Genomic DNA, 26053 nt, shown 5'->3' with positions numbered 1-26053 from the left:
CTCCTTTCACTTTGGAAAATTGTGCAGAAAACACATTTTTCCTTTTGCTACTTAGAACTTCTTATAAGGTAGAAAAATGAAAAGAATTACAAGAAAAGAAAAAGTTGTGGCAAAAAAAATTAGTCAAAAAAATTGCATTTAACTTTTTGGCTGAGTTGAATCTGGGCAGTGATTAATTTGTCCAGCTTTGATGCATGAATAACCACAATAGTGTCTTCATTGTCTTCTCTTGATTTTGTAAGTATTAAATACAGCTAAAATAAACCACTTGATCTTTCCTTTTCTGGAGCGGTGTACCACTTCGGTATATTACTTGTTCTTTAAAAAAAATAGGAAAACGCTAAAGAAAAAAATAATTCAGAAAATGTTTTTACTGGTCCTTGTGGTTATCAGAGAGAGAGAACATAATTTTTAAGAGTTAGTAGGTTGATTTGCTAAGTTGTCAGAGTAACATACTGGCTTGCCTTTTCTTTCACCATGTTTCTTTTGAACATCTTACTATATGCAAAATAGAGAATATCTGTGTGATTTCAAATGAATTTTTGAGTTCAGGGATCTAAGTTTGACCTCTAAAATGCACACGATATTATCATTTTCAATCCCAAACCTTAATTAGTTTTATGGCAAACTCTCAATGAATTTGTGTTTTAAAAGAGTGGACAAGGTCTCTCTATTTTCAAAATCTTAACCGTGACTTGGGAAGGGAACAATATAACACAGGAGTTCTATATCAAGTGCTCAGACCGAAATCCCAGGAGGATCAGACTTCTTTCCTCCCTCTTTTTTACCAGAATTTCCCACTGGATAAATCCACCAAGCAATAATTTCAGACCTATCAGAAGTTCCACAAAATACTGTCATAATAAAAACATCGTCTGTTATCAAAAATTATGTAAGCTGTGAAGAAACCAGTATTTTCAGACAAAGCATGTATCTCTTTAAAAGGAGCAGTGTGTGTCTGTGTCCTTGCATTACGCAGTATTTTCAGAGACGAAGCGGAGATGAAGCATTTCCCTCTGAGTTTGATTTAACAGCTATTTTATTTCCTTAAAGGCTGCACGTGTGGGGTAGACTTGTTGTTTTTGACATAAGTGACTGTCCGTCAGCATAAGAGAAATGGAAGAACTCTGTCTGAAGAAAGATGAGTGTTTGCATGTTAGTGAAAATAGACATACTTGAAATGTGTACACTAGGTACATAAAATTTGCATGCGAATTGCATCTTACACGTACATACTAACGTGTTGTTCTCATGATAGGACTGGTTTTGGAAATGTGGCACTTAGTGCGCCAAGTTCATCTGGAGATAGCCCTACTGTAACTTTTCTGACAGGGAATTAGTGTCTGGTTTTGGTTATGAAGAAAGAGTACAGTATAAGGTGCTGTGAATTAATGATGTGTTACTAGAACATCTTTTCTAAGAACTATTGTTCAACAGTAGCTATAATTTTTTTTTTTTAACCTCAGGCTGTTTGTAAAAAGATAGAACTGGTATCAGGAGCTTGGTACACTTGTAAACATTTAAAAATGCTGTTGAGAAATTCTAAGAAGAGTAGACTTAAAGGGAGAAAGTACTAAACATTCCAGATGACTCGTGTCACTATTTTTCATTCTTTTTTTCCTTTATTTTCTTTTTTTGCAAGCTTAGTTTTACTGGACCTCTTGTTTCAAAGAGCTGAATTTTCCTCATGTTTGTTTGTGCTAGCTTCACAGACTTTATCCTAAACAAAGTGTTTTATTTGCATCTTTTTCCTTTTAAGAGTGGCAAAGAAGCAAAAGAAACTCTGTATAGTACTGCTTTATAACTTTTAAAAATCTCCTTTCACTTTGGAAAATTGTGCAGAAAACACATTTTTCCTTTTGCTACTTAGAACTTCTTATAAGGTAGAAAAATGAAAAGAATTACAAGAAAAGAAAAAGTTGTGGCAAAAAAAATTAGTCAAAAAAATTGCATTTAACTTTTTGGCTGAGTTGAATCTGGGCAGTGATTAATTTGTCCAGCTTTGATGCATGAATAACCACAATAGTGTCTTCATTGTCTTCTCTTGATTTTGTAAGTATTAAATACAGCTAAAATAAACCACTTGATCTTTCCTTTTCTGGAGTGGTGTACCACTTCGGTATATTACTTGTTCTTTAAAAAAAATAGGAAAACGCTAAAGAAAAAAATAATTCAGAAAATGTTTTTACTGGTCCTTGTGGTTATCAGAGAGAGAGAACATAATTTTTAAGAGTTAGTAGGTTGATTTGCTAAGTTGTCAGAGTAACATACTGGCTTGCCTTTTCTTTCACCATGTTTCTTTTGAACATCTTACTATATGCAAAATAGAGAATATCTGTGTGATTTCAAATGAATTTTTGAGTTCAGGGATCTAAGTTTGACCTCTAAAATGCACACGATATTATCATTTTCAATCCCAAACCTTAATTAGTTTTATGGCAAACTCTCAATGAATTTGTGTTTTAAAAGAGTGGACAAGGTCTCTCTATTTTCAAAATCTTAACCGTGACTTGGGAAGGGAACAATATAACACAGGAGATTTATATCAAGTGCTCAGACCGAAATCCCAGGAGGATCAGACTTCTTTCCTCCCTCTTTTTTACCAGAATTTCCCACTGGATAAATCCACCAAGCAATAATTTCAGACCTATCAGAAGTTCCACAAAATACTGTCATAATAAAAACATCATCTGTTATCAAAAATTATGTAAGCTGTGAAGAAACCAGTATTTTCAGACAAAGCATGTATCTCTTTAAAAGGAGCAGTGTGTGTCTGTGTCCTTGCATTACGCAGTATTTTCAGAGACGAAGCGTTTCCCTCTGAGTTTGATTTAACAGCTATTTTATTTCCTTAAAGGCTGCACGTGTGGGGTAGACTTGTTGTTTTTGACATAAGTGACTGTCCGTCAGCATAAGAGAAATGGAAGAACTCTGTCTGAAGAAAGATGAGTGTTTGCATGTTAGTGAAAATAGACATACTTGAAATGTGTACACTAGGTACATAAAATTTGCATGCGAATTGCATCTTACACGTACATACTAACGTGTTGTTCTCATGATAGGACTGGTTTTGGAAATGTGGCACTTAGTGCGCCAAGTTCATCTGGAGATAGCCCTACTGTAACTTTTCTGACAGGGAATTAGTGTCTGGTTTTGGTTATGAAGAAAGAGTACAGTATAAGGTGCTGTGAATTAATGATGTGTTACTAGAACATCTTTTCTAAGAACTATTGTTCAACAGTAGCTATAATTTTTTTTTTTTAACCTCAGGCTGTTTGTAAAAAGATAGAACTGGTATCAGGAGCTTGGTACACTTGTAAACATTTAAAAATGCTGTTGAGAAATACTAAAAAGAGTAGACTTAAAGGATTTTTTTAGTTCTTTTGAATGTACCAGTCTTGATTTGTAATAATGAAAGCAGTAGGAGCATATTTGAAAATGAAATTAATATTACTTTGTCTAGTCCTGAAAATTATTGTTCTGTCTCTCAATTTAATAGAGGGTAACATCCATTTCATCCTGTCCTTCATTTGTAGATCTTGTCAAGACACCTCTTTCTCTTTTCCCCTACAAAACACGTTTAACCCCCTTAATAATTTAAAAAGACAAGTGCTTTCCCAAGCCTTTCCCCCTTCTTTTCCCTTGCTCTCTTTGATATGTGCTTTGCAAGCTAATTCTTTATTGCAGTGTTTATAAATTCTTTCTGTTTGGTGCTACACTGTGATGTATATCAGCAATAGCAGTTGCTTCTGGATGCAAAAGATCATGAGCTTGGGGAAGCTTGTTGGTCATAATTTGAGGCTCCGGGTAACAGTTTAATATAGCTCTTAAAGTCACACATGCACACACACACACACAACTCTTTCACGAGTCCTAGAAAAAATGGTTCACAGGGGAAGAAAGAGTGTTAAGTCTGAAAAGACTGACAAAGACTGTAATTTTTCTCCTGTGAGATAATGGTTTGAAGCCAGCAGCAGATAAAAGATTGCCATAAGAATGGCTTAATTCCCCATCTTGTAAAAGGATTAGATAATTCAGTCTCTTTATGGATTCCTTACTCTGGGAAATATATTTCCACTTTTGGTTTTCCTCAGAAATAGCCGCAGAGTGTACTTATTTAAATGCACAAAGACCTGCATTCAGACATTTTGAAAAGGCAAACAGCACACAGAAAAGATTATTTTGCAGGCTGTGTCAATGTGTAAGTTTTGCTCAGCAAGTGGATATTCTAGTTTCACCAGCTGAAAACATTATGGCTGTGAATTATGTATTGGTGACATGGAAACTTTCCATGAAAATCTTCAAGAGTGACTGGAGAATAATGCTTTTAATTTGCAGAAAGAGAATGGACTTCAACCAAAATCCATTTTTAACTATGTTTTTTATGAATTTTCAAATCATTTGCTGTGTTTTAGTGTGCAAGCACTGAGAAATAGTGTCCTTAAGAAAGTGAGTGCAAAAGTAAGAAACAGACTATGATCTGAATAGTATCAGTGAAAATTGAGTTATTTTAGATTAACTGTACCTTAGATCAGGGTGAAACTCAAAGAATACAAATGCTGTATATCTCACATAAATAGAATTGATGGTAGTAACAACATACTCCTGCCTGAGAGCTTTGCACCACTTCTTTAAAATGGATTTAAAGGAATTATAAATCTCTGTTGGCGAGCATGCTGAATATGTCACTAAGTTTATATTCCTGTATTTTATTCAGAAATTTTGTTAAATATCTGTATGTATTCATGTAGTCTATAGTTTAATTTTGGAAACATCTGCCTTCCTGAATAACATTCTGCAGGATAATCCAATAGTCCTCATGCTTCATTTCTCTTCAATGCAGATGCTTCCTGTATTTTAGTCTATGGTGAAAACAGGAGCTATGACACTGATTTTTTAATATAACAAGGTGACATACTGCAGAGCTTTCCCATTATTACTTCAGACTTGAGAGGTGCCAGCCACTCTCATTACTCACTGAATTCACAATCCTCTGTTGTTTGCCCCCCCTAGATCTAAGACATTTTTCTTCTATAGTTTATTGATCTGAAATTTGTATAAACTTCTTTTAAAATCTAACCTTCATTAGGAAGCTAGAGTATGTAGCTAAAGCAGATGGAGAGTTTTACCAGCAAAAGAGTACTTTTGCCTGTATATTGTTTAATAATATTTATTTAATATAGTTTTACCATTATATTAACTGGCATAGTCTATACTGGAAAAATGACATCTTTTTGTCTCTGTACCTGTGAATACACTAAGAATTTTGCTGGCACGGTTTTAATACTTTTATTTTTGTAAAAGACGTTGTAGAACAAATGGAATATAGGTCAGAAATTCCTGGCTTTATATTTAGGTGCTGGAGAAGCTTTGGATTTTGCACCAGTATAATGGAGTGCAGAACTTGTGGAGACAGTAAGTCAAGGTACATGAGATCAGAATTTGGCCCAGTATGTTTGAGAACAAAGAATGAAATAAACTCACCATATTATGGGTAAGTCAGGACAAATTATTATAAAGCTTGGAGTACTATTACTGGTGTGGTGTTGAGGTTGCTAGGGAAAGGTGCAAGAAAACATTCAATGTAACCTAAAAGCATCTGGGGGCTTTGGGGACTTTTGTTGTCTGATCTCTGTTGCTATAACTTCCCTGGAGTTAGGTATTTGTTCTAGGGAAATTATAATTCAGTATTACAGTGATATCAGAGAGAGATGTTGGATGTAGATGTGATGTTTTAAATTACAGAAAGGAAGCAGATGATTTGGTGGGGGGGGGGGGGGGTGGAAGTAAGTCCAATTTATCCTCATCTCTGACTGAAATTCCCTTTGGTTGCCAAAGAAACATCATCATGTTATATTTTTAATAAGTTTCTTTTGTTAATAAGTTCATGATATTCATTAATCTTACAAAATGTATATTACAGTTTTTGATCCAAATTAATAACAACTTCATAAAAAAACTAACTGTAAAACACTGAAGTATTTGTTAGGATATTTTCAAGAGCATAGTTAACCTACTTTGAAATAATTTAAGCAAAATCAGTGATTCAACAAGCCAAAATCTCCTTAATTAAGATTCTAATAGAAACATGACACTACCTCTGTTTTTCAGAGTTGAGAAGCTTTCTTTGTGGTTGTAGCCTTAAAAATGTACACTGATCTTGGGCGAACATGAAAACAGCTTTACTGCTCTTTTTGCTGAAAGATTTAAGGGTTCTTTGCTGAATTTTCCCCAACTTCTCACCATGTTTATCTAAAAGAAGTCAGCTGAGTCTTCAGCAAAGCAGATCAGGAATTTTCCAATGCAATGTGTGTTCTTTAGGAAATAATGATTCACAGAAACCAAAATGTTTTACAGAAATTATCCAGATTCAACAAAATTTAGCTGACACAGAGCAGAGCAGAGCAGAGAGAATGGCTGGAGCTGCAATTCTCAGACATGTAATTTCCCACTTCCTCCTTGGAGAGTGCCCTTTCCTGTCTTGGAGCCCCTGGAGGAATTTTTCTTTATCACTAAAAAGCCAGCAGAAGCATTTGTATTGTCTTGAAATAACAGGTTTTCAGGATTTCTTCTCAAGTGGAATTTCAAAGTTTCTGTTGTTGTTCACCTCTGGGGAACAAAAGAATTTGAGCAAATTTATCCAGCTCTAGTTTGCTATGTTTAAGAAGAAAAAGAAGTCCCATAGACATGTGTGAGAATTTGAAGGCCAGCCACGTACACAGTAATTAATAACTCTTGCTGGTAGTTGTTTATTTGGGAATTAAAGGAGAGTTTGTCCAAAAATTATAACCCTTTTTCTGTTTGGATTTTTTTCGTTCATTTTTGGGAGGAATAGAATGGGAATTTGGTTATTTGAGTTGAGACATATTTCTGGAAGACTATGTCAGAATAGTATTAATCTAAATATAATCCCAATTCCTCTGTCTGTGAGTGAACAATCACCTTCCTCTGAAGGTGAATCTCCTCTCCTGTTTAGTATTTGATTTGACACAAAAATTTCCTAAAGCACAACCTCTGCTATACACTAGCACAAGGCAATTTATAATGCACATACTTTGAATTAGTAGTCTACACAAAGAACAAATACTAAAGAGCATATATCTCAATACTAGGTTTCAGAAACATTTCCATTTCTTTGCTTTCAGGATACTTTAGGCCCTGATGTTAGAAAGTACCTATGCCTGTGGTTAAGTGTTTTTAATTATTTTTATGAATCTGAGGTAGTCCTTGGAAGTTTTTTTTTTCTTCTAATCCATTAATTTTGTGAGAATGGTGTTCACCAGTGAACTTTTGTTGTTGTTGTTGTTGTAGTATTCTGCTGTAACATGGGGTTTACTTTAATTTCATTTACTACTAATTTTAAGAATATCATAGGACAACAGTGTTGACATAGAGGACAATGTATGTCTACGTTTAGTGCACTGGAGGAGTTCTTAGGTAGGAATTTGTCCTGCATCTGTACGTGCAGTCAAGTACACACTCAAGTATAGACGTACCCATAGTTGCCCTCAAAGCAGGACTTTGTTATACCTCTTAAAAATCCCTTTTGCTCAAGTGTAAATGTTTCCACAAATTTCAAATCTGAAAATGCATGCCAATTTTAAATCATGGAGGAAAAAAAACGATTTTAATTCAGCTTCCTCAGCTGTTCCCTGTTTTTTTTTCCCCCAAGATATAGTTTAATTCCAGTGTCCTATTGTCTAGAAACTCTGCAGCTGTATGAGGGCTACTGCATTGTTTTAGGGGTGGTACAAGTGGAGAAATCACAGCTCCTCTAGCATTACTCTTTCCTTCCATCTCCCCTATACCCACACTTTATTAGGTACCCATTATAATTAGTCATTTTAGGATGCTGTTAGATGGATTTTGGATTCATATAAGGAATTGTTTTGTAGGATCATCTTGTCTCTTTCTTTTCAGCTTCTAAGTGAGGTCATCAATCTAACATCTTTCTAAAGCAGCAATTACCATAATGTCAAGAGGCTGTCCTCTTAATAGCTCAGGTAAATTGGATATTGATGGGTATCAGAGAGATTTGAAAACAAGACCACTAGTTCTGTCACACAAAAAGAATGGGGAAGTGTAATGACATGCCGTATAGCTGATTACAATAAGAAGAGCAATAAACTCAACTGGACTTTGGATACTGTCAACATTTATTTTCTTGTCAAATATGTCAAGTTTTGGGAAGAACTAACTTTCAGATAGTAGTGACAAGTTTCACCACACAGTCTGCTTACGTAATATCAGTTTGATTAGAAGAAAAGTTCAGTAAGAAATATGTCCTAGTGAACTGTGTTAGAAAAAGTAGATGTCATTTCAAAGATTTGCGTATTGCAGAGAATAGACCTTCTGTATGTAAGGGTCCTTTCTTGTGTCTACTTCTATATAGCTGTAATTAAATAAAGTTATGTAGATAGCTCCAACTGTAATATTTTTGGCATAATTAAGTAGCATGTGTTATAGTATCAAAAGGACTTACTGGTAAATTTCAGAAACTAAAAGGGAAAAGCTCTTAGTTTTTCAAAGTCATCTAATGGGGAATATGTTGCTGCTATGGAAACCTCATTGTTGACTTTAAAAAAGCCATACAGCATGTATTCATTCATACTACTAATTCATTCCATCTTTAGTACTAACAGATTACTCTTTGCTTTATGCAAACACATGGAAGACTCTGACTCTGTAATCTGATTCAAACAGACAGTACAATCTAGAAACAAATGATATGCTGGATGACTGTTCAAGCTCAAAGCAAAGCTGATCTTGCAAAATGACTGCTTACACTGTGCCAATTTATTTCCAGCTGCTAAGTAATGCTAGAAGAAAGATCAAGATGCATTCAGTATTTTCTTCTGATAGTAATGATTGGATTGCCACAGGGATGTTATTGTATCTTTGAAAACAGGGTGGGAGGATGAGGAGGTTGCTAGGAAGGAAAATAAAGTTAGTCCATGAGGCATTTCCTCATTAAGTTGTGCCATCAGAAAAGCTCAAGAATCTTTCTTTGAGTGCTAGAATGGGTCTTTCTGAAAGGTCAGGCGCAAGAGAAGCTTGAGACTTTGTAGCACTTGATCAGTCTCTTCCAGCTGGACTCCACCAAACAGCCACTCAACAGAGCTCATCTACCAGGCAGGAAATACAGATCTGCACTGAATCCTTAGCCCACTCGCATGGTGTACAATGTCCCTGTCACTAAATTTATGTTACGGATACTTACATGCTGCATATTTAATCCCTGTAAAATTCCCCTGGAACATGCTGTCATCTTGAAAATGGAAATAAGGTGAAACATTTATGGCTATTAGTCTGCTTTATTTCACTTTTTTTTGCAACAAATGGAACTAGAGTAGGAATTAGTATCTGATACTTCTTTAGGGTATTGCTTCTTGCACTGCCCGCAGGATTAAATCAGTGAGGCAGTGACTTGTTTTCAACCTCTGTAATCATAGGGATTTACAAGTGTTTCAGTAAGACTGTTGATAATTGTGATACCACAGAACAATGTGTTCTGAGGTGGTGTTGGACACTCAAAATTGCTAGGGAAATATTGATGATGTTCAAAAAGAGGTTGCCATATTAATCAGAATGGGGTTTTATGTAGGTTATTTCACACAGCCTCATTGGTGAGAGGCTACGTAACGTGAATCACGGAGTTAACCTCATTTTCATTTCAGTTTAGCAACTGGGATTCAAATAATAGCTTCATCTTAGTATTTTTTTCATCTGGTAAAATTAGGTGACTTCTATTGAAATATCAAATTGTAATATCCTCATCTTGATGGCATGCCCTGTTCTCCAACAATCTTCTTTTAAGAAAGAAAAACATCCTAAATGGTCGCGTTCAGCAAAGGAATCAACAAGTTTTCTTTTTGCTGACTTTAGTTACTGCCATTTCTTAGATAATAATGTGTGTGCTTATAGATTGTTCAGGAGTGTGAAAAGACCTTTTCAAAGTAGTGGAAGAAAAAAAAAGATCTGTAATTTCAATCTTGACTCTATTTTTCCTATTTGCTGTTGCCTTCCTCTGTGACTCATTCAAGGAATGTAGATGAAATCGTTTTGTCCTTTTTTTGCATAGTCTTATAGTATCATGTTTTCTAAATCATACTGGCAGTATGACTGTGTTTCACACACCCACAAGCTTGTTTGTAGTGATAGACCTGGTATAATGCTGCTGCACCCATCCTGTAGAACTTATTCTGAATGTCTTTGGCAGTTTTCTTGGAACAAGTCCTACAGAATGCATTTTTGGGTCAAAGGAAATTGAAATATTTGCCTGGAGGCTGTTTGCCTTTGTAGCTCTTGAAGCTCCAACATGCAACTGGTTGAATGTAACTGAAACAATGGCCTCTAAGCAAGAGATCACACTATAAACAGAATGTATATAGAAAAAAATGTTGACTCTCAGGTATCAAGTTTAGACTCCCATTAAAATAATTAATAGGTGAAATAATGTTTCAGTTAATAACTGAAATAGTCTGTAAAGTATTAGTAAGATAGTAATTTTTAGGTAACTTGGTTTTGGGTGGTTTTTTTTTTAAGAGTACACATTGAAAATAACAGCGAAGATTTTCAAAGCTAGCCACCAGTTTGGAAAAGCTTGACTCTTTTTAGATTGCTTTGCAATCAAGGATGTGACTCTCATATACATTGTTCTTTTTATAATCACCTTTTCCAAAACAGTGGATGAAAAGTTCCAACGCAACATTTTGGTCATCATTTTACCTTTTTTTGCTAAAGGAATTTCTATCTGGTATCTGGCAATAAAGAATCAAGTCTACCTTGGAGTTTACACTTCTGTGTACAACTAGTCTGCAAGAAAAAGAGCTGGAGATGAAAATGCTTTTGTAGTACCAGGGACCAGATAAGTAGATCTCATAGCTTAGACCTTCCAACATTAATGATGCTTGTAGCGTGATGCAACACACTTTTGGAAGACATTCAGCAAGAATGAACCAGGGAAGAAAGTAGCATAAACGAGGACAGATTAGAAAATACATCTCTGATTGTATAATGAGTGCTTCAGAATGCTTCACTCTTTTAGATGTATGCTTCTTTCTAAATCTATTGCTTAAGAATTTTTAAGTGTTTTCATTTTACTGTGGAGGTGTCTTATGAATATTATTACTATTGAAGAAGAAATCAGAATAGTCCAAGTAACAGAATTCTATTGGCGAGCAGTAGTGTTTGTGATTTCTTTTGTTGCTTGAGTCACATGAGAATCTATTCCAATACGAATCCACATGTAAGAAATACATAAATAAGTTGAAAATTGGATGTGAAAATGAGGTCCAGATACGTCATCAGATATCTTATTCACCCATCCTCCCACCCATCCACCCACCCAGTTCACCCAGCCGTTTCCTCCTAAAAAGGGAAATCATATGAAATGGCTTTTCTGACTAGATACACTGAAAAGATTTTTTTTTTGCATGTTTTTCATGAGGCAGTGGGCCACTTAAATATATGTAATTTCTAGAATAAAATGAGAATAATTTCAGTTGTTCATGTCTGGTTTGGATTTATGAAGTCTCAGAATGGGAACGTATTATAAAATCTTGAAAATTCTGATGGGATAAAAAAAGCAGCTCCTACTTCTAGAGATAATTTTTTTATGACTGACTGCAATATAAGCAGAGAAGGTTGGAGTAATTTTCCTTTTAATTAAACACAAAAAAACTATGAACATGGCTGCAGAGAAGAGTACATCACTTCTGGTTCCTGCGATTCCATGCATGTCCTTAATAAGCTTGAATACATGCTTGCAGTAAACATGCATATGTATGTAATGAAGGAGGACAGGTCAATTTTAATGCAAAGGAAAATGATGTGATTTTTGAGATCTTCCTTTTTCACATGGTTATTTCATTTGCAATTTGTTTTCTCCCTATTTGAATATCATTATGATAATGGTACAAAGTTATTTGCTTCTGTTTGACTGTCATCTTTAGAAGAGCCTGTTTGACAAGCTAGGCTTTTAAAGAATTGGTAACTAAAGCATTACAAACCAGGTGTAGAGCTATAAAGTATTCATAGAAGTACTTTTCAAAATTTGGTTTACAGCTTCTAAGTTTTACACTTTTGTTGCCTTGAGGAGTTTTGTGCTCTGTGGAGCTGCCTCCTCAGGTAAGAATAATTATGAATTTACATTGAGCTTTCCATCATAAATAAACCATCCCAGGGGCAATAAAACGAGGTAAAGTAATTGGGGGGGGAATGGTTTTGAGATGGTACCAACAAGTAGATGACTTAAGATCCAAATATATTAGATAACCGTGAGAGTCATAAAATGTGAAATTCAGATAGGGCAGATATGGGGGTTCAAAGTTTACTGTAAAGCAGCTGCAGAGAGTGAGAATACAGAGTGAAAGGAACTTTTTTTAAGAGAGAAGTTATTTCTTTCCCCAAGGTTTTACTTCGATGCATTTTTATGATTCCTAGGCTTTGCAAAATTGAATTGCATTTTTCTTATTCTTTTCGTGTCTGAATAAATTCAAGGTAAGATAACCTTTATGTAAATGGCAGTTATATTGTGTTAAGAGCTACAAACCATTTCTTCAGAGCAGAATCTGTACTCAGGATTCGTAGGAGCCTGAAGAAGGATGGTGAGACTCTTGGAATGCTCATTTAAAAGAACAGATACAAGGACTATTTTTGTAAATTGCTGTCAAGGCATTGCAGTCAGCTGATGCAGGGGAAAAGCCTGAAGACGAAGCCTGCTATAATTACTGTATTTTTCTTTTAAAAAGTAACAAAGGAGGAGGAAATAGTCTTGCATGTATTTCCCTGTGGTAGGTTAACCTTGGCTAAGGGCCAACCCCCCACCCAGCCGCTTGCTCACTCACTGCCCTCAGCAGGACGAGGGGAGAAAATAGGATGAAAAAGCTTGTGGGTCGAGATAAACACAGGGAAATTGCTTACCAGTTACTGTCATAGGCAAAACAGACTTGACTTGTGGAAAACTAGTTTTAATTTATTGCCAATTAAAATAGATTTAGGTAATGTGAAACAAAAAGACAAACATTAAAAGCACACCTTTCCTCCCCCCTTTCCCAGGCCCAACTTCGCTCCTTCACTCCAGACTCCTCACCCCCTGAGCAGTGCAGGGGGGACGGGGGATGGGGGGTTGTGGTCAGTCCATAATGGCTCCTCTCTGCCCCTCCTTCCTCCTCACACTTTTCACCTGCTTAGGTGTGGGCTCTCCCTGTGGGCTGCAGCCCTTCAGGAAAAAAAATCTGCTCCAGAGCGTGGAGCACCTCCTCCTCTGACCTTGGTGTTCCCTCTGCTGTTTCCCACTCTTTCTGTTCTTCTGTTCTTCTGCCTGTGTGGCATTGTTTGCTCTTCCTTAACTATGTTTTCTCCAAGGCACCACCATTTTGCCTGATGGGCTCAGCTGTGTCCTGCCATGGGTCTTCTGGAGCTGGATGGAACCGCCTGTGTCCAGCACAGGGAAGCCCTGGCCTCTCCTCACCAAGGCCACCCCTGCAGCGCCCCCGCTGCCAACACCTTGACATGGACACCCATTACAGTCCTGTTCAATTAAAATATTTTTGAGTGTAGTGACGGAAGTTTGCCATTTCATATGCACATGATACCACCAAAACCCTACTGTTGTTAAAATGTCTTACAAAAATACATAAGCTACGATTCAGTTGACTGTTTCTTAGAGGCTAGTTTTGGTTACTAGACAATCTGGGATGATATGATTAAACCATGGATGTTGGCTTTTCAGCAAAGCTACCCTTTTAACTAAGCCAATGTTGTGAGTAGGGTATGTAGTCAGAGATAACACTCTTCTGTCTTATCTATGGAATATGATTGCAAATGTTTTCGTTCCATTTTTCCACAATTTAGATTGCAAGGAGATAACTTGGCAGAAAGGCCAGAAGATGTCTCCATGGTATCTCAAACATCTGAGCCAGCAGTGTCAGACTCTGATGGTAAGTTATATAAATATTTGCTGCTCATAAAAAAAAAAAACCAACAAAACCCCAAACACCAAAATCTTGAATTTAAGAGTAGAGGTTTTGTCTGTAAAAGAAGATTAAACACTTTTAGAGAGTGTTCCTGGGCATTTGAACTCAATCATTTACACTTCAAATCTGTTAGAAGAGCCCCTAACATGTTTTTTGTCATGTCCAATTAGCACGCCAGAATAATTCCTAGGCACGTTTTGGGAGCTGCCTTGGGCCAGGATTCATTCTTAGTAGACAGTTTGTATGTTAGCATACTATTTTGGATGTAAAATAGCTTAATAGCATAGACATGGGCTGTTCATTGCCAGTTGGCCTCTATGCCAAAGAATGGTCTTTGAAATATTTAATTTAATACTACAAATGCATCCACAGGATTCAAATAATACACAGTAAAAATAAAAAGAGTTACAGAATTTCTCCCCTATTTTTAAACTAAGTGTCAGAAATGCTTCTCTGATCTCTCCAAGCACCACTAACTAGAATTAAAATACAATAAAAAGGAGTTCATAGAATAGCTCTGAAGAACATTTTTTCTCCTCATACAAACATAATCATACATTGCGCTAATCTGCAGTCAGGACACTCGGCCTTATTTCAATTTCTGCTCAGGTTTTTGAACAGAATAACACCTGAAATCTAATGGAAAAGGCACTTCCTAAGGGATATCTTGCCACAGAATGCCCTGCTTTCCTATGAAAGATTAAGTTGATGAAGGTTAACTTCATCTTAGCTGTCACTGGAATGGAGACAGAAAGGAATAGAGGTTTGGACAGAGAATCTGCAAAGATAAATCTTTCAGTCCATTCCCTTACTATTGGGCAGAACCAGCCGAGTCTATTAATTGGAGGATTTGATTTGCAGTTTAGTCTTCAGCAGCCACAGAAAAGTTAGCTATGTTGATTAATCAATGCAAAACAAATCGGAACTAACTTTTGTTGTTTTTAATTATCCTACTAACTCTCTGCTACTTAGTGCTATTAGGTATGATGGCAACCTGAGCTTTTGCTCATTTCTCTTACCTCATTTGTAAACCAATGTATGTCAGCATTTGTAACTAGTATGTCTTTAAAGATAAATTTTTCAAACTGGTTTTGTGAGAATGCATGGCTTCATGCAGTCATGCCATTTGCTTTTCCTTTCATCTGCCATTGATCACTTTATAAAAAAAATTAATAGGGGACTCAGAGTCTCAAAATATGATATTCTTACAAGCTTGATGAAGATTGTCAGCAAGAGCGACCCAGACTGTGGTGACTGCACTCAAGCCCTGTGAAAGGAAGGTGAATTTCTTCTGTTATGAGAGTAATCCCCAGGAAGGGAGGTGGTGGTGGCTTGTTTGGGATAGGTAAGGGGATATGCAAGCATGAGATTATTGCAGCAGAAACAAGTAGGAGGGGTAAGACATACATGTAGGAAAAAGTTCTACAGTTCCTGAAACAATGTGTTTTGAACAGATCTCTGCCTTCTTTTTTCCTTCCTGTGTACCCTTGTTCTTGAAGTGGAAATACGCCCACTTTTCCATGCCATCTTCTGAAACTGTAGGCTTCAATAAAATAGTTAGCTGTTGCTAAGTGGCAGAGGCACCAGGATTAAAGAAGATGAAACTGTCAGAAGGTGCTGGATGCTGTGTAATAATGAAGCTGGATCTTTCATGATCACAGAGTATGGAGCACAAGAATGCTATAGCCATGGTAACTCGGACCACTTTATATGCTTCTGGATACTCTCTAGTCAGTATGGATATAGAGAAGATGGAGAACGCTTTCCCTAAAAAAAACACCTCCAATAAAACTACAGGGAGTAAAAGTTAGATAGGTAGGTGGGGCAATGACATTCATGTTGTTATAAACGCGTCTACCTCATGTCTGTGAATATACATGAACCTGTTAGTCATATAGCTAGAAAATAGCAAAGCCCCTGCAGCAAAAGGACTGAGGTCAACAGTGAGGTACTGCCAAATTTCTGTCAAGATGTGCTCTCAGAAATGTTCAGCCTTTCAAAATATATTTTTTTTCCCTAAAATGTTGGCTAGTAATACATTTTGATTTGAAAAAAAGCACGGCTGGATTTTACAAGTAGGCACAGACTAGAAACAGGCACAGAACTCAGGCAACTGCCCATTCTATCAATCTTTCCTATAAATGCAGCACATTACTTGTTTTCTGTGCCTCTGATATTTATTTCCAATAAATACTATGTATGAGAAGAAGATGATAAAAGAGACTCCTAAAGATACTGGTACAAAACCTTAAGTAACCAAGGCATCATGTTGCACTGAATTTTTAGTTATTTCCTCTTAAGAATGTATTATATCATGAAAAAGTGACTAACAGTCTTCACTTACCAGGTTTATTTCAATTTATTTTCTGCTCTTACTTATCAGTACCGATGACCTTACTGAGAGAAAACTATGCATTGGGAAGTGCTGATGTAAACCATTCGTTCAAGATATGCAAGCAAGCTGCTGATGCACAGCAAAGTTGAGGGTCGCTTTCTTTAGATAATGATCTGTTTCTGCGTTAGTGGGAAATTGTTAAGTTGTTAGATCTGGAGCATCTCTCTCGTGGATTTCAGATGAACTAGGTTCAGAAGTAATTGGCAGCACATCTGATCTAACAGCACTTATAAATAAGCCTTACTAAAGCAATTCCACCTAATAAAGTCAATGTAATAGCTTATGTGAGAAGATCATCTGCAGCATCAGGCACTATACTGACTCCACTGGCAATCTGGATCTGGTTCTAATTAACCACTACACTGATTTCCCTCTAGTATAATCCTGCTGAACTGGACAGAGTTGTGTTTGATCTAAGCAGTAAAAATGAGAGATAGGAATCAGGTCTCAAAATCGGAGAACACAAGACGCTTTAACGCTGCAGTTTCTTTTTACTGTCTTAATCTATACCTCTCAAAACTGTTTCTCTTTCCCATTGGACCACTTCACAGGAAAGAACTACGGGAAGAATTTAATAGCTAGGTTCTTGATTTTGATAAGAAGCAGCAGCTTTGGTGACCACACAGCAAACGTCCCCTGTAGATGCCAAGCCTGTCAGGTTTGTCTCTTGGATCAGTCCTCCATTAAGCCTTGCTCTTGTTCTGTACAGATAGATGGGGAGAATGGCTGAGGCTTCAAAAGATAGACACTGCAACAGGATTGATCCAGTAAAAATCTGCATCTGTCAGCCCTCAGTCTGTTTTTCAGGTTGGGGGATTGTAGACGTCATCTACTACTGTGTATTTTTATTTTTTTAATTTGGATATTAAGAAATAGTATCACTAAAGGATAATTGTTCATTCAATCCCAGTTGTCTATAAGAACCATAGAACCTTGTTTCACTTGTTTCAGTCTCTTTTGCTGAAAAGTACCTTAACCTTTGAGTGAAAGCCATGATATAAGGCAGCAAAAGAAGACATTATTGCAAATAAGATCTTTGCAGTCAGTGCATTCTTGTAGAAGGAAGCTTAAAATACTATAACTTATTAGGGAGTAAACTCTTAATATTGGATAAATGAAAAGCGTAGCACTTCTAAACCACTCCTCATTTTGTCTGAAAAAGCTGTTTGTAAAGTGAGTTACTTGGCAGCGTACTATGCAACTCCACATATTTCTGGGGTGTGGGCAAAGACTTGTTTATTTTGTGGCTTTACCTGGAATAATATAATTGGACTGAAAATGATAGATTATACGGTACTATGCCACAGTGTGTACGTGTGATATTTCCTATTCTGTTGTGTTATTAGACACAGATTATGCTGTGATACATAATATTTAGTTTGCTAAATAAATTTTACTAAGCAAATTCCACATCAGTAGTTCATTCCCTATCAAAACAGGAGTCACTGTTTTTTATTATTTGCAGTTAGCCAGCTCCTGTTTCTATCCAGTAAAAACTAGAAAGTTTCTACTTGAAGAAACTTGAAAAGACTAGGATATGTAGCTTCTACATTTTTTTTTTTAACTTTAAAGTGCCAATATAGTAGAAAGTTCAAAACAGGCATTTGGATGTAGAGGAAAAGTTTGAAATTGGGGATGTTCAATAGAAATAGGAATGTATGAAACGCCTATAGTGCTATTCCAGATGGAACTGCATGACCAGGGTAAAAAATTAATAAGGATGCAAATACGTGGGAATTAGGGTTGAGAACTAGATACGGCAGTGGCAAAAATGTGGCATCATCTCCCAATTCCTGCACAGTTCTCTGACCACAACTTTGCATCGTCATTACTTCTTCTTCCTCTGCTTGCTTTTGTGTTTGCAATGAATGTGGTAACCGTAGTTGCCGTACTTCAGTATAGTTCTGTCTTTATAGTAAGTATAGGCTGAGATGTTTAACAAATCAGGGCACTCTGAAAACATAAGGACCTCCCTGCTAAGTGTCTGAATAAAGCAGAACCTGGGGAAGATCAGGGCATCTTGTTTTCTTAGGCTGCTTATGAACATCATCTAAGCGCCTAGCAGACTGTCAGGCAAAGAGTGAAACTGCATGGCATGTTACTTGGAAATTGCTTTCTCTGACATAGGTACATCAATTCTGTTTTAAGTCGTTAATGTATGTGTCACAGAGGCACTGTAGCCTTCTCACTAAGTCATGTTGTTTTACAAATGTGGCAGTACGGGCAGAAATTACAGCTTGCATGGCTTTTAAACATTGCCTAAAGTGACCAGAACTTCTTACTTCAAGGATTTTAACTATATTCTAATTAGTTTAACAGAATTAATTTAATTTAATTTTATTGATTTTATTAAAGCTGAAGATCCACTACTCATTTGTGTAAAGGACAAAGAGGATTTAGTTTTAATAGTAAAAATAATAAATAACCTACAAGACACCTTGGCAGCTGAAGGAAGCTTGCTTATCACTCTAATTGTGTTAGAGACACTGTTCCACATTGCATTAAGCTTATAAATTAAGATCAGACATAAAATCAGACATAAATTAAAATTAAAGCTGAAGATCCACTACTCATTTGTGTAAAGGACAAAGAGGATTTAGTTTTAATAGTAAAAATAATAAATAACCTACAAGACACCTTGGCAGCTGAAGGAAGCTTGCTTATCACTCTAATTGTGTTAGAGACACTGTTCCACATTGCATTAAGCTTATAAATTAAGATCAGACATAAAATCAGACATAATTTAAAATAAGACATAAATTAAAATCCATTGAAGAGTAACTGAAAAGCAGTGCGTTTACAGTAGCTGCATTTACCTTCCCAGCAGTTAATTTATAGGCATTTTATTTTCAAAGTGACTAATGATTACTTAATTAGAGTGATTTACTTCTTTTCTACCTCTTTGGAACAGCTCAAGTACCCGGGGTTGAAACACTTACGGAGGATATTGATGAATTTCAGAGTGCCTCTCAAGTGGCAGGATCTGTAAGTATCTTCCCTTATGGATAATCCTGTAATTTTTAGAAATAGTTTGATAAAAATTAGATTTTGCATAAAGATAAAAGTTGTGCTTGCCAGCACTGTCATCCTAGAGAGAAGAAAACTTAATTTACCTAATCCTTCTGAATTTTCAGTTCTCTGGCTGTTTTAATTTTTTCATTCTAGGAAGGGTGGTATTTTGAAATAAATTATTATAATCTCATACAAAACCATATGTTGTTGGACAGTTGTATAGCTCCCACTGAAAGTGCAGTCATTTTATACTATGTCTGTATGTTCTTAAATGTTAGTCAAATATCCATTTTACCAGATAATATTCGATTTTAGAAAATAAAGAGAACAAAATAATTCAACCTCTAAATGTCATTATGAAATATGACATTATAATATCTCAACTATAATTTAGCTTTTTGGTAACATTTGCTTGGAAACTAATAAACGAGGTGTCTATTTAAAATGTATGGCTAATTTATATTTTTTTTAAAGAATGCAGTATTATGCTTGGTAATATTTTCATCAGTTCTTTTATTTTGAAATTTAAGAAAATCTTTGCAGATTTGCAGTTTGCAGAAAATATCACCAGTAATAAAATAATTTTTGAAAAATTATATAATCAGAATTTGGGCACTAGTTGTATTGCATCAGAAACTTGAATATAGGTTAAAGGAGGGATTGCTTTTTTCCTAAGGCAAATAACTTGACAATAGTTGTTTGTTTTTGCAAAACATTAGACAGCTGTAGGAGGACACATTAATTCTTGTTCAACCATAGCAATACTGGTTTATAGCACACTTTAGTGTTGATAAAGTAAGTGAAAAGAAGGGCTCAGTATTTGTTAGCTAAGGAGAAAAGGGCAGTATTAAAGAAAAAAGAAAAACGACAATGCAGACTGATCCTGCAGTCTTTCAGGCAGCTGATTAAGTACTACTAATAAAGCTAAATAATACTGAACATACAGTATTTCCAACCAGAGTTATCAAAGCAGTTGTTCCAGATCAATTCCTAAAGCTGTTTCAGAACTTGCAAGAACCTCACAGAGCATTTGCGGATATTGGGCAAAAGGAGCAAGGAGCAGAACTTTAGCTGCTGTTGCTTTGAGCTTCTTTCTCAAGCCTCCTTTCTGCTTCACACCAGTGAACAGAGAAGTACAATAAATTTTGCAGCAGTTTCTGAACCCACAGTTTTCTTATTGATTTGGACCTGCAGCTATCAGTTCTGCAGACATGTAGCATAGGGAAAGAACAAAAAGTAAATGGAATTACACAGAAAAATAAAGATACCAGGAAAACAAAAATCATTATGTTTGTTAGCAAAATCTTGCTACAGAAATGTGCAGCCTTCAACTGAGTATTTTTAGATATATGTTCTGTGTGTTCGTGCTTACGAACGGACAAACAATATGTACATGTATCATTTAATGCTTTGCTAGTTCTAGGCATAGGTAATGTTGCCTGGAGCAGTAGACTGCCAGAGGCAGCAAAGTTGCCTGGGCTGAATCTCTGAAAGCCGCACTGGCTATTGTGGTTATTGCCAGTGCTGCAAAGAGAAGGCAAGAACAGCAGTTGCAGCTATTGCTCTGCCCACCCAACCTCTCCCCAGGGCAAAGGCAGCTAGCTTCACCTTCCTGAGCTCTTGGAAAATTCCTTTGCCTAAGTTACTAAGGAGCCACGAACAAGTAACTGTTAGTTCATCTGCTTTTGGGTTTTTTTGTGGTTTGTATCTTAAAGCTCTTGCTGAAATAGTGTGTAGCTAGCTGATTGTGTACTTTTATCTCTTTAAAATGGCTTGTTGTTCAGAGTAAGATTCAGCTAGCCGACACGGTGTGTTTGTCTGCAACTGTCTCTCCTCAAAAAGAAAAAAATGATCCAACTGTTGTTGCCTTTTAGGGCTCTGAAGGAATAGAGATCAGTTCCATGGTCCCCTAATAACTGCCAGTGAGACTTATTCTTTGACAATCTTGACATATAAAATGTAGAGGTAAAACTGAGGTTCCTCATAGGAAGGCTGTGAAGAGAAATGCATTCTTGCAATGGATTCCCACAAATCCTTCAAAACAGTAAGAAATATGCCTGTAAAATTACTTCAGGACTGATAACAAAATACATTCTCATGACTTGAAATGATTTTCAGATATTATATGAGATATGAGATACTATATTAGACACAAGATGAGGGGAAAAATAGAATAAATATGATGTTGATCAGACATTTCTCATAAATTGGACAAATTGATTCATGGCATGCACTCAAATGTGCATATTATATGTAAAAATTCCTGATCTGGTTCAAGGTGTGCCATGTTTAATACCGGTACAGCATTCCAATAGGGTAATTTGAGTCTGTTGCTAGTTAAATGTACCATTATCATAAATTTCTCTCTACTCACATATATTTGACAAATTTTATTTAAAAGTGCCTCGGCCTTCAGAGGAGAAGTGTTTTGAGAAAAATTGTGGGATAAAGCAGCAAGAATTATGCATAAGGATCTTTAGAAAAGAGCTGTGTGGGTTCTTTTTTCATCTCCCGTGTATAAGTCTACATGTAAGATCTTTGATGTGGAGACTAAAGCAATCTGGATACCAGTTCTTAGAAGAGATAGGCAACATCTATGTCTAAATAATTTATTTAATTTATCAATATAATAATAATTATTATATAAAAATATATCAAACATAATTTATAATATGGCTACATTATGATTTTCTTGTAATGTATATGTTTACGGTTCCATTTCTGAAGAATCTGGAAGGTTTTGTAATTAGACTTTTTTACTTTAAACCTTTTTTTAATAGAATCTTTTGCTATGCTTTATTTTTCTCAAAGAGAGTTGATATTTGAAAAATCGAGAACTTGTATTTTCAGTGCTGCACAATCCCAAACAAGGCGTACTGAATGAATAAACAAGTAAAGCTAGCAAAAAGCAGTTTGAAGTATTTACAGGAATCAGCACTCTTCCCAAGTGTTTTGCAAGGATTCAAAGTGGAAGCAAGCATTCAAAATGTCCTTAGAGATCCTAGTTTACTGCAGGGCTCATTTTCTGACAAATATTTAATGTAACAAAAAGCGCTAGGCAAAATGCAAAGCTTTTTCTTGAGATTTTTGCCGTGTGGTGAACTCGGAGTCCTATTTTACTTTAATGTTTCTGTAAATGAGGTTTATAAATATTTGGCTAGCAAGCTTTAAGAAAACACTGAAGTGATACTAGGAAAAAACTAGGTGGGCTGGAATTCTGACAGAAATGGAAAAGTAAGGTATCAGGGGAAATTACTAAAGTTACAGTGACTAACAGAAAGAAAGAGAGCACATGCACTGGGCAATTCACATTGAGTAGCCTTTCCCTTCCCTCTGAGTTGCTTCTTTTACCACCTGGATCTAACAGGACTCATGCTTATTGGTTTTTTTTTTATGTGAATCTTTGCATTCACTCATCTTGCCTTGTATGTGCACATAAAAAGGTATATTTTTCTTTGCAAATTATCCATGTAAGGCAAACCAATCTGAGTGTAACAGAAACTGGAAAAAAAAAGTTGTCCAACTGCAAAAGGCATTTCTGCATGAATTTGCCTTGGGGTTTTGCTCTTTATTACTGTGGGAAAAATAGTCTAATGAATTGTTTTATAAAGGTGTTTGTTTTAAATACATTTTCTCCTGTTTTCCCTACTGCGCTGGAACTTTTCAGTTGCTTTCCTAGAAGGAATAGACACATGGATTTTCTGTGATAAATGCAGAAATTCCTTAATGCTAATTCAGTTTGTGAAATGACTTGAGGCTTCATGCATAAGGAAAAATTAAGCTTTTAATTCTTGCTATCAATATATGTTGAATACAGCTATATTCCATTGAGACATGATTTAAATCGTAATTGTTAGAAGTTTTCTTATCTTTTCCCACTATTTTCCCTGGGAACAATGCTGAAAGGTAACTTCATTACTTGTACAAGTTTGAGTATAATCAACAGCTCTAAATCACCCAAACTGCAGTGTTTAACTAAATCTATAAATTATTTGCTGGATTGGGGTCACTGTTTAGCATTTAGCAGGTTAGTCATTAAAATAAGCATTTTAAGGTTCCACTGCCACATCAGGAACAACAGCAGTGTGCCTGTGAGATAGTATGAATTATAAAGGTCATATTTATATATTTTACATACAAAATTAGTGTGTTCTGATACAAAAGTTTTCAAATCCAAGTTGACTTTTGTAAGTATGTGGAAATTCAGGCACGTAAAGTTAAAATTTTAAATTTTAACTTTAAATTTTAAATCTTCTGTAAAAATAATAATAACAGATATTAGATTAGTGCAACTCTTCCACAGCTAGTCCAAAACCCTCAAATGTGTAAGTTTAATTACTATTAGCCAAATTAACAATACAAGATAGTAGAAGAACATAATATCTAGGTTCTTGGGAAATAAGTGATATTTCTTGGAAGTAGTTTGAATCACATATCTTGAACCTCTTTGGTTGAGACCTCCCCTATGTAAAACAAATTCCGTAAAATAGACATAGCATTTTGTACATACATCTGCAAAATAATTATTTCTTACTTTTAAAATTCTCTTTTGCTTTGGGGAGCACCTGAAGTACTTAAAAATTTTTTTTCACTCCTTACCTGCTGGTATTCTTTTTGCTGATACCATGTTGCATATTGCAAAACTTGCGCCCCCCTGGGTGCCTGCCTGACCCCTGTGATGCGTGGCGGGGCTGCCCGGACCCCCAGGGCTAAGGACTGCTTCCAGAAGGGCCCCCGCTCCTCACAAGTTCAGTTCATCAGCCTCACTGGCAGGCGTTGCATGCAGTGTGTGGTTAGTGCTTCCAAGGAGACCTTTCATGGGGCAGACAGAAGGGCAGATGTCTTCTGGAGTGAAAATACTCTTATTTGAAAATATTTAATCCTCTAAAATGTAATTTTAAATGGAAAGAATTTTCTGGACTTTAAAAGAAATATATGTTTTAAAAAAAAAAAAAATCGAGTGCCTTGTTTTTACCTGTCTAAAATTTTGGTTTCTTGGGCATGACAAATCCAAAAATATTAGTCCAAATAACAGTAAATAAAGCAGGACTGAAGCTTAGAAAAAAATTATTCTAGTTACATTTCAGAAATGGAAACAAATGTGATTCCCAGGTGCCCACGTTTCCTCCTTCCCTCTTGCCTGTAAACAGAAAAACTGTGTGTAAGTTAATTCAAACTACCATTTCTTTAGTGTAAGGTTTAGCGTAAGGTTTAGCGTAAAATGCGCTGGCTGACTGCCATGGGAAGCAAAAAGCTTGTAATTTCAATTACATGGCATTTCAAGTAGAACAGGCCCTAATGTGGAAGGTGGGGATTAGAGGTGGCTGCCAAGATTGCAACAGAGCTCTGAGAAGGTTTACTATTTTTACAGTACCAAAAAAACCTGTTGACTAGCTCACCTTATGTCCTTGAACAGACTATGGAAGCTGAGAGATTAAACATTTGGTGAACTCTTACAGAAAATGCATGTTGTGTGAAGAATCTTCAAACAAAATATTGCACAAAAAGTTCCGCTGTGTGAATAGCAACTGTCCTTGCCAGCTGCTTGGTCAGAACGGAAGGGACACTTGCAAACAAAGTGTTCAATAAAGGGGATTTTTTTGGTATTTGGAGGGATCTCTGTCAAATGTGGCTATTTAAGATATTTAAGCTATTCAGCAAAGAAATGGTAGGTTATACATAGAAAGCTAAGCACGGTTGTCTTTCTTACAGTATTATCTCCTGAAGTTACCAATAAAATTTGCACTTGATTAGCAAAACTATGTGGAAGAAAAAGTTCAATCAAAATGCATTGCATATATTTACAGCTTGCCAGGAACTAACTGATTAATTGGGTTCACCTCCTTTTCCTCGTTTCATTGTTGTCATGCAATTCAGTCTTTAAAAATGAAGAAGTGCTTTCTCTTGTGAGGTGGGGATTGTTCCCACACCCGAAAAGAGATTGTGTGTGTGCATGGACGTGCATGTGGGTACCTGGGTGTTTTACTCTGAAGCAGGCCAAAATGACGTAGGAACATAATGCTGCATTGTTTATTAACACTTTTTATGGTCAGCAAGAAAGAGTAATTTGTTTTCTAAGAGGCACTTGATTTCCAGATGATGTTGTAGGTAATTTGGAGGCCTTCCTCTTGGTCTTAGCTATTCTGAAATGTTGCACCTCTGTAGGACTCCCCCGGTGTCAGTGGGTATTGCACAGCTCACGTCAAGTCAGCTTGATGGTGAGATCAAGACATTCACATCGGCACTGGGTTTTTTTAGGGACAAAAGCTATACTGATGCTACTGAAGCAGATACAGTGATACTGGAAAAACTTTCTTATTCTTATTCATGACCTCCTTAATTGTATTTCTGTTCTGGTGTGGCTATTGCCAGTAAGTTATAGTAGTTTCCAGAAGTTCAGGGAACCAGTGATGAGAGAAATTACCTTTGGCTTTATTGTTTGTAATTTTTTATTGTAGCAGTAATTTGGCTAAGTGATCTAAGTAAAAAAGGATTAATGAATGTATTGTATGTGAAGAAATTATGATGATATGTAAAAGAAAGCCACTTATGAAATGGACATATAATTGACCTTAAAAGTTGATAAATGTATCCTGAGGGCTTTGTTTGAACATATTTCTGGCACAAAGAGACATTGCCTCACCTTCAAAGTTTGAAGGTGATGAAC

At 36.1% G+C, this 26053-nt stretch overlaps 1 protein-coding gene across 1 annotated transcript in view; it reads left to right on the top strand.

Annotated features, from left to right (window-relative positions):
- CUNH8orf34 (chromosome unknown C8orf34 homolog) overlaps positions 1-26053 on the top strand; it is a 138687-nt gene that overhangs the window by 87692 nt on the left and 24942 nt on the right. Inside the window, exons 8-9 of the mRNA XM_019471842.1 lie at positions 13858-13943; positions 19286-19359. Of these exons, the coding sequence (XP_019327387.1) occupies positions 13858-13943; positions 19286-19359 (160 nt within the window). The remainder of the gene's footprint in view (positions 1-13857; positions 13944-19285; positions 19360-26053) is intronic.

This window comes from Aptenodytes forsteri, unplaced genomic scaffold, assembly GCF_000699145.1.
Source record: "Aptenodytes forsteri isolate BGI_AS27 unplaced genomic scaffold, ASM69914v1 Scaffold18, whole genome shotgun sequence".
In the NCBI taxonomy this organism is placed as follows: Eukaryota; Metazoa; Chordata; class Aves; order Sphenisciformes; family Spheniscidae; genus Aptenodytes; species Aptenodytes forsteri.
The sequence above is the reverse complement of the archived record's forward strand: the minus strand, read 5'-3'. Positions and strand labels throughout refer to the sequence as shown.